This window comes from Oryza glaberrima, chromosome 2, assembly GCF_000147395.1.
Source record: "Oryza glaberrima chromosome 2, OglaRS2, whole genome shotgun sequence".
NCBI classification, from domain to species: domain Eukaryota; kingdom Viridiplantae; phylum Streptophyta; class Magnoliopsida; order Poales; family Poaceae; genus Oryza; species Oryza glaberrima.
In genome coordinates, this window is record NC_068327.1 from 29,553,356 (window position 1) to 29,572,197 (window position 18,842).

The 18,842-nt window shown below is 41.7% G+C and overlaps 2 protein-coding genes and 1 pseudogene across 3 annotated transcripts; all 3 read left to right on the forward strand.

Annotated features, from left to right (window-relative positions):
- Positions 1 to 5,546: 5,546 nt before the first annotated feature.
- On the forward strand, positions 5,547 to 6,718 carry LOC127761350 (nudix hydrolase 21, chloroplastic-like). The gene is made up of 2 exons (XM_052285629.1): positions 5,547 to 6,014; positions 6,147 to 6,718. The coding sequence occupies exons 1-2, from the start codon at positions 5,640 to 5,642 to the stop codon at positions 6,252 to 6,254; spliced, it is 483 nt and encodes a 160-aa protein (XP_052141589.1). The 5' UTR covers positions 5,547 to 5,639; the 3' UTR covers positions 6,255 to 6,718.
- Positions 6,719 to 11,123: 4,405 nt separating this feature from the next.
- Positions 11,124 to 12,884, forward strand: LOC127763920 (probable peroxygenase 5). Of its 2 annotated transcripts, none has more exons than XM_052288727.1 (6): positions 11,124 to 11,304; positions 11,440 to 11,549; positions 11,713 to 11,798; positions 11,917 to 12,011; positions 12,183 to 12,308; positions 12,418 to 12,884. In XM_052288727.1, the coding sequence occupies exons 1-6, from the start codon at positions 11,243 to 11,245 to the stop codon at positions 12,569 to 12,571; spliced, it is 633 nt and encodes a 210-aa protein (XP_052144687.1). In that variant the 5' UTR covers positions 11,124 to 11,242; the 3' UTR covers positions 12,572 to 12,884. The 2 variants fall into 2 exon arrangements, with proteins under 2 accessions (XP_052144687.1, XP_052144686.1); XM_052288726.1 differs by having other exon boundaries at positions 11,127 to 11,304; positions 11,445 to 11,549.
- A 1,995-nt stretch (positions 12,885 to 14,879) lies between these two features.
- LOC127763683 (probable peroxygenase 4) lies at positions 14,880 to 17,669 on the forward strand (annotated as a pseudogene).
- Positions 17,670 to 18,842: the final 1,173 nt, after the last annotated feature.

Genomic DNA, 18,842 nt, shown 5'->3' on the forward strand with positions numbered 1-18,842 from the left:
GAGAAACGAAAAGAGGGCGATAAAAATGCGCATGGCAACAAAATTATTTTGGAGCAATGCGTTTCACGTCAGCATGCAGGTGATGGACCAGTGAACAACTTAAGGGCTTGGCTGCACATGAATTGCTAAGCAATTCCATGGAAGACTTTGAGGCATGCTGCATGCATGCACTTGATCGATCGATTGGCTCTCCATGCCTCCATGCACGTCTGAAGTCTGAACGCTGCCCACGAAATGAACACAGTTTTGTGCCATATCAAAATGCAGTTGCATCAGCTGCAAATTAAGCTTGCACCCATACTAGCTAACAACCAGTATGGTCGATCTGAACCCATAATAACATTATCCCCAGCAAGATAGACATAAACGTACACACATGCAGGCATGCTCGCCGCAACTGCATACACACGGCCGGCATCGACGCCCCAACCACCCGATTAGTAGCGACACGACGACCCACCTCTGTCGCCATCACGAAATCGCATTCGGTCGATCGACCGCTCGCGAGTCGCAAACCGACGAAACCTGATCATCAAACCGATCGATCGCCCGACGATGAGGACGTTCTCGAGGCGTTATTCGACCAAACAGGCCGGAGCAGCGCAGCGCAGCGAGCGAACGGAGATATGGCCACGCGCGAGCCATCAATGCGTGTGCCCGTGTTGGTGGAGACAGTGCACGAGGCAAGTGCGCGGCACGGCAGATGCGCACCGCACGCATCGCTGGACTGACGCGCGCGCGCGGCGGGACGGCGCGCGGGGCCATGGCCTGTCGAGCTCGGCGGTTCGGCGCGGTGGTCACCACCACGCTCCCCTCGGCGGCGCGGTGGCGAGCGATTTGTATCGGTTGGTGAGCGCGCGCGCGGGCCGCGGGGGCGTCAAGCTCGGTCGCGGCGTTGGGTTACAGCGGCTGGACACGGCCGTGGCGGTGTGACCGGATTGGTCCCGAACAGCGAGCAAACGTGCTACCTGTCACTACAGGAAAAAAAATAAAACTGGCCTGTTCGACGAAAAGTAAGTGGGTTCATTGCACGTAGGAATAGTAGTACGTGCTGACATAGAGTCAGATCCGATTTCGTAAAAAGAAACCTGAATTGATCGGTACAGAAACCAAGTTGTTTTCCTGATTCGATGCATCAAACTATAGTTGCATTTTTCGACTTTTCGGCGGGACAAGTATCCGTACGTCCATCTTGCGCAGTATGGGCAGCATGATTGGGTGAAACTTCCGTGCGAATCACCACGCCGCGGGATGGTGACGATATCGGTTGGAAGAACCAACTACAACTAACCGTAGGTTGGTTGGTAGTCCTGGCGACTCACACTGTCCACCAACCAGAGCTAGAAATAATACTACCTTTTATTCGCCTTTAACAAAACCTGGTTGCAACATAGCCGGAAAGCTTAACCCCGGCCCGGCCCCTTCTGTCGTCGTCGTTGCTGCTTCTTAATTTCGCGTCGGCGACAATGGCAGGACCGACGGGATCGTGGATGACGATGGTGTAATAATCACTAATAGCAAAATATCCAAAGCAGCAGAATTAGACCGTCGCACCGGTATATCCGTGTGAAAACACACGGGTACGCACGTAATTTTCACATTCTCCTGGAAACGTGGCGATTTACAGTATATATGTACGGCGTTTCTCATGTGGCCAAATTAGCGTGATACGATCGGTCGCCATGTATTTCTTGCGCCATTGCTACGTACTTTACTCGTATGTATGTACGTTTGTCCAGATTGTTAACAAGAGAACGAACCGTATTTAAACCACGTCGTCGTCGCCTTCCATAATGGAAGAGATCAAAGATGGCCACTGATTCAAAAAAGGGAAAAAAAAACAAGAAAAGGACGAGGAGGAGAGGCAGAGACGGGCACGACGACGCAGTGTGCGTGTGTGAACGTCGCCGCAAAACAGCCCTGTCACGCAACTTGTACTACGATCACAATAGCTCAGATTGGTTTACTTCGTCGATCGAGGCACAAAACAAAAAGAAGCAATTAATTTAACTCAACGGGAGGAGGGAGACAACGTAGCGACGTCAGTGGCGACACCGACGGATAGTCGGATACGATAAAACAAGGTGCTAGCTAGAGCAAGCTGGGGTAATTAATTAAGCGCGGGAATTAAATTGATGGAGAAGAAGATGGACTTGGCCATCGACGGGATTTTCGGCTAAAACTTATAGCGATGGATGTGTACACTAGGGACGCGCAGGTGACTGGCCGGAGAGGGAGGAGGAGATAGGCCAATCCATCCATGGGTTCAGATGAAAACGAGAGAAGCGACTGCGAAGCGCGGGAGCGGGCGCGGCCACTCAGCCGTAGCCCGTAGGTACGCGCTTTGTCCGCTTCATCTCCACCTCTCGGGCTCTCTATCGGCAACACGGACGCCGTTTCCCCGGCCTACTTGCGTGGACGCAGTCCATGGACAGGGCACTCCACTTTCTACTTGAGTAGGAAGTACTTCCTTTATTTCGGCCTAGCCTTTCGGAAATTATCATACAGATATACACAGAGTCTATATATGTGTTCGCAGTAGGTGAGTGTACACGTGGACATATACGTTTGTACCGTGCTGTTTGATCAAGTTTATAGAAAAAAATAGCAACATCTACAACATCAAATTAGTTTCACTAAATTTAACATTAATATATTTTGATAATATGTTTATTTTGTATTGAAAATACTAGCATATTATTCTATCAATTTGATTAAATTTGAAAAACTTTAGTTAAGGAAAAAAAATCAAATGACTTGTAATATAAAATGAAATATAAAATGGAAGGAGTAGGAAGTAGTAGTAGGAAGGGTGCATGTTCCAGTAGGGTTTCTTTAGTTTAAGAAAAGGTTACTTTATTAGCAGCCAATTCACAACCGGGTATGGTTATTGACTATTCTTTGAAGTAAGTTTGCTGGCCATTTTATAAAAGCGGTTAGGAACGGGAGAGTATTAATTAAGGGTATGTACAATTGGTGTATCAGCCGTATGTAAGTAGTAAAATTTTATCCAAGTTGAATTTTCACTTACATGAAAAATGAGAGATTGAGGAGAGAGATAGTTGTAGTATGTTAATTTGTTGTCGACCATGCTTAACAGAGAGCACTACGATTTTCTTGATGTGACTAAGTATATATGCAGTCTCATATCCTTACATTTACTATGGGTGGATCTGCTAATCTGATGTGTTGAGCATGCAGTAAAAAATACTGTGAAACGTAGCGTTAGAATAATAGACACCTCGTTGCATATATCTTGTTTTGTCATAAGTGGTCATTTAATTTATTCTTTTTTAACATACAGAGTTAAATATACTTCTGTTTTTTTTTCAAAAAGAAATATTTCTCCTAAAAAAATTCGTTGTCACTTCAACGTTATATTTCTATTGTTTCAAGTTCAAATATATTTTCCTTTCTACAATATGAAATAACATAGACATATACACGATCAACAAACGGATTCTCAATAACATACTCCCTCCATCCTATTATACAAGGGATAATGTGTGGATGTAACACATTCTAGTACAATAAGTCTGAACAAACCGTCTGTCCAGATTTATTGTACTATAATATGTTACATCCATCCATTATCTCCCATATTATGGGATGTAGGGAGTAGAAACATAGAATAAAGAACATTGTTGCCACGTTGATATCTTCTGGATATGAAATTGTTTTCCATGGAACAGTCTATCTTGATAGCTAAATCTGACGAATTTAATCCAAATAACCTATTTATTGTTCTCTGGGTGGTCTTATCCTTCACATTGTGGTCCAGTACATGTGGAAGCAAGGATTCATCTAGTGCTTACTTTAAAACTTTAGCCTCCAAAGTTGAAAACCATGGTAAAAATTCATTACTTGCAAGTTACTGATAGTACTTTACTCTTTGTACATATACTCTTTTCAGTACAGCTGATGCAACCGGGGTGCAAATTTCTTGTGGAAGTTTCTAATGAACGGTACTCCCTTTTATTAAAAGGAAAAGGATAAGAGGAGGGTCTTAATCAATCATCTAACAAAAGTTGATGACATTTGATTTAGTGATTACAATAGCTAAGTTAAATGTGCTATAATAAAAAAATAAAAGAAAGAAAAGGAGTACTCCTTCATTTGGTGTACCCAAAATGAAAGGGATTACAAATGACCAATGTCTTAGAGATATATTAGCTTGAAAACAAATCTGAATATTCTTTTATTTGGACACATGCATACCCGCTGATCAGGCTACACGCTTTATCACTAAACCCATTCACACGTGTATATAGTATTACATCTATCCACAAATATAATCGATTCTAGATATGCACAGGAGAAGTACATAGCAATGATGTCTGAAATGTACGTGTAGGTACTTCCTACTTTCCATAAAAAAATAAATTCTGACTACGAATATGAAGAAACATATGTATTAGGGTGTATTTAGTTCACGCTAAAATTAAAATTTTGGTTAATTAAAATTTTGGTTAATTAAAATGATGTGATGGAAAAGTTGGAAGTTTGTGTGTGTAGAAAAGTTTTGATGTGATAGAAAAGTTGGAAGTTTGAAAAAAAAATCTTTAGAACTAAACTCGGCCTAAATTTATACGCAGGATTTAATCTGTTTTAGGACAGGGAGTCTCCTCATGACATGTTTCATGAGAACGACCACTTAATTCTGAATATTCTCTTGGACAACGGACATAAGGTGAAATACACCACTTAATTTGCATTCATGCTAATAAATTACATCTATGGTTAACCACAAGACCTATAACATCAAATACCTAGAGTTGCAAAGAAATCATCATCTTTTTTTAGCTTTAATAAAGACATACACTAAAGTGGTCAAGAAAAATAGTAGGAAACCAATCAGTCCCAGAAGAATTTTACACATTCTTTCTTCTTTACTTATCTGCACAAGACGCACAAGAAAGACCAGGTTATCTCTATGTTAGGCTCTTTTTAGTTGCAGGGGTGAAAAGTTTTAGCGTGTCACATCGGATATATGGACATACATTTAAAGTATACAATGTAGACTAATAATAAAACAAATTACATATTCTGCGTATAAACTGCGAGACGAATTTATTAAGCCTAATTAATCCATCATTATCAAATGTTTAATGTAGCACCACATTGTCAAATCATGAAGAAATTAGGCTTAAAAGATTCGTCTAGCAATTTACACGCAATCTGTATAATTAATTTTTTTTTGTCTATATTTAATACTCTATATATGTGTCCAAACATTCGATGTGATATGATGAAAAGTTTATGTGTGAGAACTAAACAGGGTCTTCTTAGAGTAGATGTTATCCCGGTTTTTTATAAGGAAAAAGAGAAACAGGTACTCTAGGACCAGGCCATGATGAGGCCAAGCGGAATCTGGCTCCTCGAACTTAAGCTGAGCCACAGAAGATCAGTACGCTGCGTCCACCAACCTTGCACCAGTTGGGCTCGTCCATGCGCCATACCCCATGTTACCCCATCGCTCACTCGGCCGCGACAGCGACAGCGTTCCATTGACCTGACGCGCTTCCCGCTATTAATACCCGCGAGCTCCACCTCCATGGCCGCAAAGCACCATCCTCTCGCATCACCAATTCTAACCCTAACGACTACCCTACTCTCTCTCTCCAACAATCAAAGATTCGATGGCCGTGCTGGTGGCGAGGCAGGGGCGGGAGCTGCAGCGGTACACGAGCGCCGGGGGCCGCATCGTGGTGGGTTGCATCCCGTACCGGGTGCGCAGCGGCGGCGAGATGGAGGTGCTGGTGATCACGTCGCAGAAGGGGCACGGCATGATGTTCCCCAAGGGCGGGTGGGAGCTCGACGAGTCCATGGACGAGGCCGCCCGCCGCGAGGCGCTCGAGGAGGCCGGCGTCCGCGGCGACACCGAGACGTCCCTCGGCTGCTGGTACTACAAGAGCCGCCGCTACGACACCACCTACGAGGGCTTCATGTTCCCTCTCCGCGTCACCGACGAGCTCCTCCAGTGGCCCGAGATGTCCTCCCGCAAGCGCACCTGGGTGAGTAGTAGTACATGACCCCCCCATCGCACTTTGATACACGGAAATTCGCCATTCTACGGCGAGAACGATCGAATTCGATCGACCAAAGAACGAACACGGGCGTCTAAATGCCGATTCGATTTTGTGCAGGCCACGGTGCAGCAGGCGATGGATGGATGCCAGCACGGTTGGATGCGTGAGGCGCTCGAGCGGCTCGTCTCCCGGCACGCCACCAACAAGCTGCAGTCTGCGCTGTAAACCCAACCAAAATCAAAGCGAGCTGAGTCGCGCGAGAAGGGAAACGGGCGGGCTACGAGCACAGCACGGGCGGCGGCGCGAAGTCGCCGGCGTCGTGTTCGCTCTCCCGGTGAAGCGGCAGGCCGGCCGGGCTCGATCACATCTCGATCGAGCACCATATATTTTGGCCGCCCTCACCGGAGAGCGAGACGACGGCGGACGAATGCCCCGCGCGGAGATCGGAGCACGCCGACGACGACGACTCTTCATTTGGGGTTGCAGGGGTCGTCGTCGTGTATACGTACGTCGCGGCGAAATAACGGCGCGAGAATTTTAGAAAGTTTGAAGATTCGGCATCTTGTAAAAAAAGATCGAAGCTGGAACAAGCCAATTAATTTAAAACACCACATTGCGAAAGCAATTCGAGATTCTTTCTTTGAAGCAACAAAAAGTGTCAAAATGGACCGCAGTAATTACCAGTGCCATTTCGTGTCGGTACAATTAATGAGCTGATTGATGGTAATTGAAGTGTTCAGCAAAAAGAAAATCAAACAATTACTCACCCTACTAACACCAGACAGCTCATAAACCTGCTGGTAAGCTCATCGACAGCTACATGTGGACACGCTCTTCCTTATCTCAGCGTGTGTACCGCGATTATCTTGGTTCTTACCCGTGGCTGGAAATTAAATGAGATTCCTTCGCTTTGCAGAAGAAGTATCCCTCTCTACTACATTGCTCGATTGAAACAAGTGTGCAAGATCACGACACGTAGTGGACCGAACTCTCACTCTCAATCTCACATCTTGATACACAAACTTTAAACGCATCGTTTTCAAATTAAACAGCATTTCCAGAGCGGAAAGAGAGATGACACCGCACACTTCTCCCTTTCTGGAGCAGTAATAACCAATTAATTACTACGGGGAGGATCTCATCTGGAACAACCGGGCCCTGCCAAAAAACCGAAATTTCCCTCGACGGCGACTGCATCTGGGCCCCACGGGCCGCGCCCTATGGGCTGTCACTAGGCTCCCCCGATTTTTCAAAAGCGTGGCCTGCAGATAAGAACGGATGGGGCCATGTGCACCCCTGTATTTTCTCTGCTCCAATGAGTAAAAAAAAAAAACAAGAAGAAAAGCCAACCGGTGCCTTGCTGCCTCGCCGCTCTGCCGATCGACGGCGACGTGCCGGACGGCGACCCCGATCGGCTCGGATTAATGCGTAGACTGACTTGACTTAGGGAGGGCAATAAGATTTGTCTGGGGCCGTAAAATTATTGGGGCTGGTCGGCACGGTGACGGGGCAATAATAATAATAATCATAATCATAATAATAATACAGTGCTTAGAAAGAGATGAGACGAGATGATTAATCAATCTGGGCACCTTGTGTTGCTCTGGTCCACGTATGCAACGCGACCTCGCTGTCAAGGCGTTAGGTGCTGCGAGATAAACTAGTGACAAGTCCCGGCTCTCGCTTACGCGAGCCAAGTAGGACTAGTAGATGATAAAAACAACTTGGCGCCCTCTGTTTTGTTTGGACCCCTCCACACCGGGCGTGAAAGTTTAACTAATCGTGTTAATTAATCTGTCGTTTCGGGCTTGTAACCATCGGTGGAAATTTTGGTGCCGGTGATTCGGTGTGCGCTTTATTTCCTTCCTCGCGGTGGAAGTGGAATCCGCTTTTTACCGTGTAGAGACGTAAGTATGTGAGAGGGAGACGACGATAAACTTGCGTCACCGACGCTGTGACATGTCAACGAAGACAAAACCACTAGACAAAGATTTTATTTTTTGGTGCTTCTTTTTTTCTTTTCTCTTTTTGATGGAGGCGTCGTTAATGCTGGTAACTCTCACTTCCGCCTGGTTTCTTAACTGTTCGTGAGCTGCGTGTGCCATGTTTGCATGGAACGACGCTCGCCGTATAGTAGTTGCAGTTCACGCCGCAGAAACACACTAATTTTGACAAATTGACCTTTTTAGAAAACTTATTTCAAAAATAAACCGTGTTAAAAACTTATTGCAAAAATAGACCGTCGGCTCAGCGTCATAGATATTGACGCTGAGGTATAACGCTTTAGCGCCGTATATATTAGCGCTAACATTTCATCCGAGGTGGCAAAAAAAAATTACCAGCTCAGTAGGGGTTAGCGCCACAGATTTTGGCGCTGACCTATTAGCAGTATTAAAAACTCTCTGGAACATTGTGTCATGCGTGCGCGATGCTAGTGGGATGGTCCTGTCCTTTTGCTCTCAGTGCACAGACCACGGTTCGAACCCAGGCATGCACATCTTTATAATTATTTTTTTATTAATTTATATTTTCTTTGCAAACTACACATTTTGCTTGCATTCAATGCTATATACTAGTACTTTTTTTTTATCAATTGTAAGTATGAAATGCTATATACTTCATGTTCTCATATTTTTATTATGGTTCTTTTGACTCATAACTATAAAAATAAATACTATGTAATTTATGTTAACACTTACCTCCTATTTTTTATTTTAAAATTACATTTCTTACATTTATGTGTAATGATCTTGTTTTAAACATAAAACATATGAAATGTTAAATGCTGCGTACTTTCAAAATTTTATGAATATAAGTATTAATGCTATAAAATTTATGTTCTCAAATTTAGTTGTTCCTAATTTATAAGACTAATAAAAAATATGCTATAAAAATAAAAAAAAACATCCAAAGGATGTAAAACATAGGGCTCGAACCGTGGTCAATGAGATGAGAGGCAAAGTCTCCTGCCACCACACTACACGAGAACACGCAAACCAAAAATTCCAGAAGGTTATTTTCAACGTCAATAGCTCAGCGCCATAAGCTATGGCGCTACCCCCAGAGACTTGGCAATTTTTTTTACCACCTCACATGAAATGCCAGTGCTAATATACATGGCGCTAAAGCATTATACCTCAGCGCCAATAAGTTTGGCGCTGAGACGACGGCCTATTTTTCATAAGTTTTTGGCACGATTTATTCTTAAAATAAGTTTTTTCGAAGGGTCAATTTGTCAAAATTACGGGCAGAAACAGCGAAGAATCGTCTCCGGTCCGGCCGAGCGAACGGACGGGCTCGTTCAAGCGGGGGCAGCTCGACCGGACCGCGGGGGGGGGGGGGGGGGCAAGTGGCAACTTGACACGATCAAGTCACGGAGTCGCAGCGTACGACGGCCGGGTTGGCGGCCCGAGCCCGACGGCGGCGCGGTTGGTGCAGTGCGCAAGTGTGCAGCAGGCGCGAGCACGAGGGAGGTGCGCCGGCTGGACCGAGACCGACCTGGCGTCGAGTTGGTCCGTGAACCATTAGCGGTTGTTGGGCTGGCGGCTGTGGAGTTGGCCTGCACTGGATCCTTCTGTTTCTACAGATGGGCTTCATGGGTAGGAATTTGCTCTGTTTGGGCTAAGTTTAGCCCGTAAAGGAATTGGTCTATTTTCCGTCTCAACTCTTAGCCCTGGTTGAATCGCCTTCCTCTACCATACATCTCTTGAAAACCGGTGTAAATAGACTCCTTATAGTTTCAGGATCAGTTCTATCTTACGTGGCGCTCGTGATACCCACATATCAATAAAAAAAAAATTACTGCCCCACATATTATCCTAATCTCCTTTTCTATTTCCTCACCTCACCCCTCTCTCTGCCGTTCTCTCTCTCTCCAGGCGGCAGCAAAGGCTAGCATCGCCGGGGGTGGCGACGGTGCACGGGGCAAAAAAGACGTCAGGAGATGGAAGAGGAAGATGTGATGCAAAGATGCCGACAGCTTCCGGGGAGAAGGACGCGAAGCCATGCGAGTGTGACGAAGGGTAGGGTAGGGACTGACGGACGAGATGACGCGGTTGCCGTCGTGACGTCCCTCTCTGCTGCTGGGCTTGTCTATATGGCATCATCGCCAAGAGGTGTTGAAGGCGGTGGCAAGATGGGTGGTGCGTAGGGGAGAAGCTTGTCGGCCGGCTATAGGGTGTGGGCCCCAAGGACTTGGCGTGTCGCTACCGCCGACTGGAGAGAGAGAACGGAAAGAGATAGGGGAGTAGAGATGAAAAGAAAAAGGCAATAATGATGATTGACATGTGTGATTATTTTTTTAATTTTTATTGACATGTGGGTCCCACAAGCACCACGATAAAACCGCTTTTGAAACCACGAATGAGTCGATTTACAGTGGTTTTAAAGATGGGAGAAACGTTATGTCCGGTTTTTAAGTTAAGGGAAGTGATTTAAACAGAGGCAAGAGACATTATTACAAGGGTGGGGCTCGGCCTCTGAACCATACATGGGACAAGTTTCTGCCTCATACAAATGAGAGACAAAATAGACATTTTTTTCCCTACAAAATACTACTAGTAGTAAATTAGGTTGGGCTCACTAAACTAGAAATGACAAAGAAGCAAGTTAGCGGATTATCTTTATTTTACAACGGTATAAAAGAAGAAGAGCCGTCCTACTTTTATTCTGTCCTCCCACCACATGCTCGCATCTCATATATAAACTTGTGGAACTTACTCTAACCATATAGGCCCATTGCAATACACGGGCATATATTACTAGTTACACCTAATTTTGTGGAGTTTCATACCCAATTGAGATAAGGAATAATCAAATTTAATGCATATTTTTTCTATAAATTAGTTTTGATATATATCTTTTAGTTTCTAATTTCATATAGTTTATCTTTTAAATACAAAACATATTTTAAAATATAAATATATTTCATACACGATTATACACAAAGCAATCAATGTAAATACTAGACGCCAAAATTAAAGATAGATATATACTAGCTAAGTAGATGTATAGATAGATAGACTCATAGATAGGCTGTTGGAGACGGAATTGGCTAATTATAGGTTGTATTTGGGCGAGTTTATTTGGCCCGCAAACGAATCGACCAAAGCTTTGCATAGGAAATTTTTGCCGATCGTCGGAGAGTACAAACGAGGCGCGCGCATGCAGCACCAGAGGCGAGTGACCCAACAACAAATGGAGGTTCGTCGACGATGGTCGTCTCCGGCGACGGCTGCGGCCATGGCTCTCGTCCTGTTCGCCTCGTCGTCCTCCTGTAAACGCCCTGTAACACACAATATCCTCTGTGGCGCGCGCGCGCGCGTGCGCGTCTGATTTGTTGTTCTCGTGTCTCGTTAATTTGCTTACTCGATCGCTACGTTTTCCATTACGAATTTGCGATCGATCCGAGGAAAGGGAGCCCGGCGGCGGCGGTTGGCGCTGCGACGGAACTGCAGAAGCACGTGGCGTTCTTCGACAGCAACCACGACGGCATCATCTCCTTCTCCGAGACGTACGAAGGTGGGTGGCCATGCCTGTCCCATCCTCCGTTTTCTGATGGCTAAATGTCAAACGCAGCCTTATATCTCTCTTAAATTGTTACAGCATAATTTCTTTTAATATGTTGTTTCAATTCAAGGGAGATCTAAGACTGCATTTTGACATTTTTTAATGGTGCCTGCAGGGTTCCGTGCGCTCGGATTTGGAGTTGTTACCTCCAGATTCAGCGCGACCGTAATCAATGGCGCCCTCGGTACCAAGACCAGACCTGTATGATCTGTCACATCTTTATATATGTTTCGTTTGGCGCATAATTCCCCTGGTTATGCGTGATATAAAGAAAAAAACTGACAGTTTGTGCTTTTTCCAAATTTCCAAATGCACGCAGGAAAATGCAACAGCATCACGGTTTTCTATCTATATAGAGAACATCCACAAAGGGGTCCATGGAAGTGATACTGGCGCATTCGATTCAGAAGGAAGGTAGTCATTTCGTAGACTCTCCAAACAGTAATGATACAAGCGAGTTCAGCAAATTGCCTTGGATTGTCTGAACTGTTTGCAACATAGATTATTCTTTTACGTTCTTCCACACATATAATTCACAATCATCTTTTTGATATGCTAGTAGTATATTCAACTCCTCTGCTGCAGGTTTGTCAATGAAAAGTTCGATGAGATATTTACCAAGCATGCAAAAACTGTACCCGATGGCCTGACAGCAGCCGAACTGGACGAGATGCTTCGTGCAAACAGAGAACCCAAGGACTACAAAGGATGGTAATCTCTTGCTAGCTGATAGCTTCAGAAACCATATGCATGTATATCTGTTCAAATGGTCTGCTCACTGTATTCGCTTGCACTACTTTTGTACCACGAGAAAATGCAGGGTCGGAGCATCGACGGAGTGGGAGACGACGTTCAAGCTCGGGAAGGACAAGGATGGTTTCCTTCGCAAGGACACTGTCAGAACTGTCTACGATGGGAGCTTCTTCAGTAAAGTGGCGTCGAAGAAGAAGGGTCCCTCTGCAAACCAAGCATGATTGGGATTTTGGAAGGAAAAATGTACTAAATTGATAGAACATGTCAAGGCATCCCTAAAATGAATGGTCCATATATATTTACCCAGGAAATGTTCCAAAGTGGCTTGCATTTGCGTAGGGGCAGAAACGTTGTAAACGTTCGCCAAATGGCGGAAAAGCAGTGGCATATAAGAACAACGTTTCAGTAACGGTGATGGCCTTTTCTGGCTTCCTCACACGAACAGTCTGGGCTTTGGATTAAGCCGTTTGTTGTTTCTCCCTGACTGGGAGATCAAGCACTAGTATAATGATTTAAATCCACAAACGGCCTCTCGATTCAATCCACCTATTAATGTTTGGTGTTCTTTTTTCCTGAAGACGAAGATGAACGTCGTGTTTAGTTCCAAAGTTATTCTTCAAACTTTCAACTTTTTCATCACATCAAAACTTTTCTACACACACAAACTTTTAACTTTTTCATCACATCGTTTCAATTTCAACCAAACTTTCAATTTTGGTGTGAACTAAACACAGCCGAAAGATGAAGATTAAGTTTTTTACGTAAAACGAGATGGCATTAACGTATGATTGATCGAGTTTTAATTATTACAAATTTAAAAAATAGATTAATATGATATTTTAGTGCAACTTTCATATAGAAAGTTTTCGTACGAAACACATCATTTAGCAGTTTGAAAAACGTACCACGAGTATCCAAAATTTCATCCCCTCTGCATAGTGGAAAGATGTAGTTTTTACAATGCTCCTTATGAGTAGTTTTTACGATGAGAAATGGATGAAAATTTCGATACTTGTGTCATGCTTTTCAAACTGCTAAACATCGCGTTTCGTGCAAAAACTTTCTATATGAAAGTTGCTCTAAAATATCAGATAAATCTATTTTTCAAGTTTGTAATAATTAAAACTCAATTAATCATACGTTAATACCACCTCACTTTGCGTAAACCACTTAATCTTCATCTACGGGAGAAAAGAATACTACATAAGTAATACTACCATATTAATTAATTAAATAGTGATAATAGAATGACTTTTTTTTACTGATTGTAGGGCTCATAAATCGATGAATCAATGGTTAACTATAATATACACTACCATATATAATTAACTATCGATAATAGAATGATCTTTTTTTTACTGATAGGACTCATAAATCAATGAATCAATTAATAGTTAAGATTGCTGCTACGTGGTCAGTGGAGAGCACTGCTTTAGTGGGAAATATTTCTTATTTCTCACACGCAATGACGCAAATAGTAACATAACTGCTAAAAAAAACTTGCGATAGATTTTCTACCCTAAAATTTTCGAATTTGTAGCTGTCAGATCGCCTCATGATTCGTGCTGGTGGAGGAGGAAAAAAATTTACAAGTGCGCCAGGACCTAGGGATTAAACTCACAACCTCTCTAATTTCATGCATATATTCTATTTCGTATGGACAAGGATTCACAGCTGTATTTTTTATTTTTACTAAAATTTGTAGAAGTTGAATTTCAACTTACATATTTGTGAAGTTATATATCTCATAGTAATATATCTTGCATTTTTTTTACTATCTAGGTGACATGAAAAAAACATGGGAAATACTTCCCCATTTTGTATAAAATAGATCTTAAAAATCGGAATATATTTCACATATAACTTCGGCTTTACTAAAATTAGGTCGACATATTTTTTGGCTAAATAAAGTAACCTTGTATGCCATCTAATCTTCTTCACTATTCGTGCAAACTTCAAAGTGCATCTAGACAAGCCGATCGAACAACTTGTTCCCAAGGTGGCGAGTCCTTTTTCTCTGCATGACACGTGCTAGTCAGTGAATGTAACTACATTATTTACACGGTAATTACATATGTAACTACAAATTACACTATAGTATAGTTACATGTGTAATTAGTTTATAATTACACAATAACTTTTATATATTTTTATTGTAAATATTCGTTGATAGTTTTTCTAGATAAAAGTTAATTTATGTTGTGTATTTTAACCAAATTGCTTTTATTTTTAAAGTTCACCTTAGCATATTAATGATTTGTGTTCCCTTTGATTATAACCGTAACTTACTAATGTTATTTTAATCATGCGAACTAAAATCCGACTGTGTGGAGCTTAGATTTGTGGCACCATTATTATAGATACTGAATTGGCTAAGTTTAGGTATTTGACTATTTGGGTGAGTATCGCCTGCAAGCGATAGGTTTGCATGGAAAATTTTAGCCGATCGTAGAAACACGCGAAGCACGTGGCGCCAGAGGGAGAGGAGCACATATACAGCCTTCAGCGAGTGAGCGAGGGATCAAGAAGCAGAGGTGGCTCGGAACAGCCGGAAACGGCAGCGGAGGCTCGACGACGGCGGCTGTCGTCCCTGGCCGGCGACAACGATATGGCGGCGGTCGCGGCCGTGCCTCTCCTCCTGCTGTCCACCGCATGCTTCTGTACGTAAGGCCCCTGTAATTAATACTCCCTCCTTCGCTAAATTTTGACGCAGTTAACTTTTTTAAACATGTTTAACAGTTCGTCTTATTTAAAAACTTTTGTGAAATATGTAAAACTATATGTATATATAAAAGTATATTTAACAATAAATTAAATAGTAGAAAAAAATTAATAATTATTTAAATTTTTTAAATAAGACAAACGGTCAAACATGTTTAAAAAATTTAACGGCGTTAAATATTTAGGAATGGAGGGAGTACTAGTCATCCTCTGGCACGCGCGTTTCGTTTCCAATTATGTTTACGATCGTGGCACGCGCGTTTCGTTTCCAATTATGTTTACGATCGAGGAAGGGAGCCAGCCGGCGGCGGTGGGCGGCGACGCCCCGGCAACGGAGCTACAGAAGCACGTGGCGTTCTTCGACAGCGACCACGACGGCATCATCACCTTTGGCGAGACGTACAGAGGTGGCCATGATTTTCTCTGCTAGAGTATTCGATAATTTCTACTTGGCCTTGTACTCTTCTATTTTAAAATATATGATACCGTTAATTTTTATATAATATTTAATTATTTATCTTATTTAAAAAATTATATAAATATTATTTATTTTATTGTGATATGTTTTATCATCAAAGAAACTATAATATTAACTTACACTTTTACATATTTATACTAATTTTTTAATATATTTATACTAGTTCTTTTAATAAAACGAATTATCACACGATATGCGAAAAGCCAATGGTATCATATATTTTGAAATGAGGGTAGTATGCCTTTTCAATTGATAAAGGGATGTGATTTAGGCTGCATTTTGGACTTTATATGGTGCCAGGGCTCCGCACCCTCGGATTTGGGATTTTCGGCGCCACCGTGAGTGCTACCTTCATCAATGGCGACATCGGCCCCAAAACTAGATCTGTATGATCTCTCTTATGCCCTGTGAACGTATATAAAAAAAATATGTAGTGCAACCTCTACATATATACATACATACATAGAGTAAATAGTTTATTCGTGGAGACAGATAAATCTCATACGTCCATTTTCCTATCCTACGATAGTTTTCAGCTTTGCACAATATACAGTTTGTACCACATATTTTTTTCCGTATACACAGCGCATGACGCTTTTGTATAATTTATATATATATATATATATATATATATATATATATATATATATATATATATATATATATATATATATATATATATATATATATATATATATATATATATATATATATATATATGTTCTCATTCAACGCATAATTCACCTAATATTTAAGATGACAACCTCAAGAGTTGAACTTTTCCAAATGCATGCAGGAAGACGCAGATGGGTCATGGTTTTCTATCTATGTACAGAACATTCATAAAGGGATCCATGGAAGTGATACGGGTGCATTCGATTCTGAAGGAAGGTACACCTTGCTCTCCTCATCCATTTAGGAACGTGTCTAGATTATAAACGAGTACTAGATGCCACATGCATTTTGTGATTATTAAACTAGTAAAGGCTTATCTGGTTTGGAATTTTTAAGGATTTGAACTTTTTCATGTGAGAATCATGCAAAATTCATGTATTCCGAGGAAGCCCCACAAAAAAATCCGTAAATACGGCTATACTCAACTTGGGTGTGTTTAGTTCAAGCTAAAATTGAAAATTTGATTGAAATTAGAACGATGTGACGGAAAAGTTGAAAGTTTATGTGTGTAGAAAAATTTTGATGTGATGAAAAAGTTGAAAATTTAAAGAAAAAGTTGGGAACTAAACCAGGCCTCTCCTATGCAGGTTTGTTAGTGAAAAATTCAATGAGATATTCACCAGGCATGCAAAAACTGTACCCGACGGCCTGACATCAGACGAGCTGGACGAGATGCTTCATGCATACGCAGATCATACAGAGCACAAAGACAGCTCAGGATGGTAATCTTTTGCTAGCTTGTTGCTTCAAGAATCATCTTTTTTTAGAGAAGGGTATTTTTTTACCCGGCATCTATATCCAATCGGATATATACAGCCATTTTAATTAGGAACTTAGCCTATCAAATAGAAAACTTAGTGCTTCAAGAATCATAAATGGTATAACTATATATATTTATTCACCTGTGGTTGTTGGAGTAAAGGGTGTCTTTAGTTCACGCTAAAATTAGAAGTTTGGTTGTAATTGGAATGATGTGATGGAAAAGTTAAAAGTTTGTATGTGTAGGATAGTTTTTATGTGATAGAAAAGTTTAAAGTTTAGAGAAAAATTTTGAAACTAAACTCGGCCTAAAGATCGAGAAAATGCAGGCTCCAGGCTGCAACAGAGTGGCGGGCGACATTCGAGGCCGCCAAGGACAAGGACGACATCCTTCAGAGCCGTCTACGACGGGAGCTTCTTCAGTAAACTGGCGAAGGAGAATGACGACTAAGGGTCCTTCTGCGCCGCGAAGCAAGCATGGCTGGTTGTGATGGTTACCTCTCTTTATGATCGGAGTACCAAGGGCTTCATCACTTTGTTGTTAAAATCAGTCTTATTAAATTTTGATAAGTTTTGACGTTACCCAAGGTACTGTTGTATAAATATTTAGCTTAATACTTCTGTATGATTTGGCAGCATTTTTATGAGAGGAATAATTCCAAAACTATTAAATTTTGGTAGGATATATAGCATTTGATAAAACCATGTTTAGTTCGTTAGCCTAGCAAAATTTGATGTTCTCCTTTAACGAATCGTATAAGATAGTGTGGGGTTTTATATTGGCAGAGAGAAAAAAATAAAGACCTAAAAAAAACAACAAACAATTTTGATAGATTGAAAGTGTCAATAAAGTAAACAACCCCATAAGTTTGTGATATATCGGTCGATGCCTGCAAATCAAAGAGCACCCTGCAAAAGTGGTTGTCTGTCTGAAGTCTGAACAAGAAAAAACAGAGCCAGGGCGCCATGAAACGAATGATCCATATTTACCTAGGAAATAGTCCTAAAAAAGAAAACCTAGGAAATGCCCGGAAGTCATATGCATTTGCGTAGGGACAAAAACGTGGAAATCGGTTCACCAAATGGTGGAAAGTAGCGGCACGTTAGAACATCGTCTTAACAACGGTAATGAGTCTAATGACCTTTTCTGGATTCTCGCACGAAGCCACGAACTACCTAGCTTTGCTTTAAGCTGTCGTTTGTTTATCCCTGTCACGGAGCTCAATCAGCAGGTGTTACTCTCCTCAATGGCCAGGCAAAATAAATCCACGGTGGGATTGTCTTCAACTTTCAGTTTTCACACGCAAATAGTAGTAACCTTCTGCCAACTACCATTTCATTTCGTGTAGGCAGTCATTTACAATCTTACATGTTTTCAGCTTTAAAAAAAAACTGTCATCTGATAGGCCCCTTCATTGATTAAACTATACATAATAGTATGCCAACTAATCATACTACTCCGTAGTAGTAGTAGTATGCTAGTTTGAGTATGCCAACCATTTCATTTCATGTCGTATTTGGCAATTTGAGTATATGCCAACTTAAAACATACGAGTATTACCAGTTTGAGTATGCCAACCATCCTATTTCGTATTTGGCAATTTTAAGTATACCAACTCAACATACTAGTATTATCATTTTGAGTATACCAAACATTTCATTTCGTATTTGGCAATTTGAGTAGGCCAACTCAATACACTAGTATTGCCAATTTGAGTATGCCAAACATTTCATTTCATATTTGGCAATTTGAGTATGCCAACCTAACATATTACTTCATCATACTTTTTAAGCTACCAGGCCTAATATATGGCTAATAAAATTAAAGCCACACTTTAACTATATGTTAGCGATTCTAA

Excerpts from the sequence above, each read along its gene's own strand:
- LOC127761350 (XM_052285629.1), top strand. The coding sequence starts at position 5,640 with ATGGCCGTGCTGGTGGCGAGGCAGGGGCGGGAGCTGCAGCGGTACACG. Across the intron at positions 6,015-6,146 it reads CCTCCCGCAAGCGCACCTGG|GCCACGGTGCAGCAGGCGAT; the intron begins GTGAGTAGTAGT and ends GATTTTGTGCAG.
- LOC127763920 (XM_052288726.1), top strand. The coding sequence starts at position 11,193 with ATGCAGCACCAGAGGCGAGTGACCCAACAACAAATGGAGGTTCGTCGA. Across the intron at positions 11,799-11,916 it reads TCGGTACCAAGACCAGACCT|GAAAATGCAACAGCATCACG; the intron begins GTATGATCTGTC and ends AAATGCACGCAG. Across the intron at positions 12,309-12,417 it reads CCCAAGGACTACAAAGGATG|GGTCGGAGCATCGACGGAGT; the intron begins GTAATCTCTTGC and ends GAGAAAATGCAG.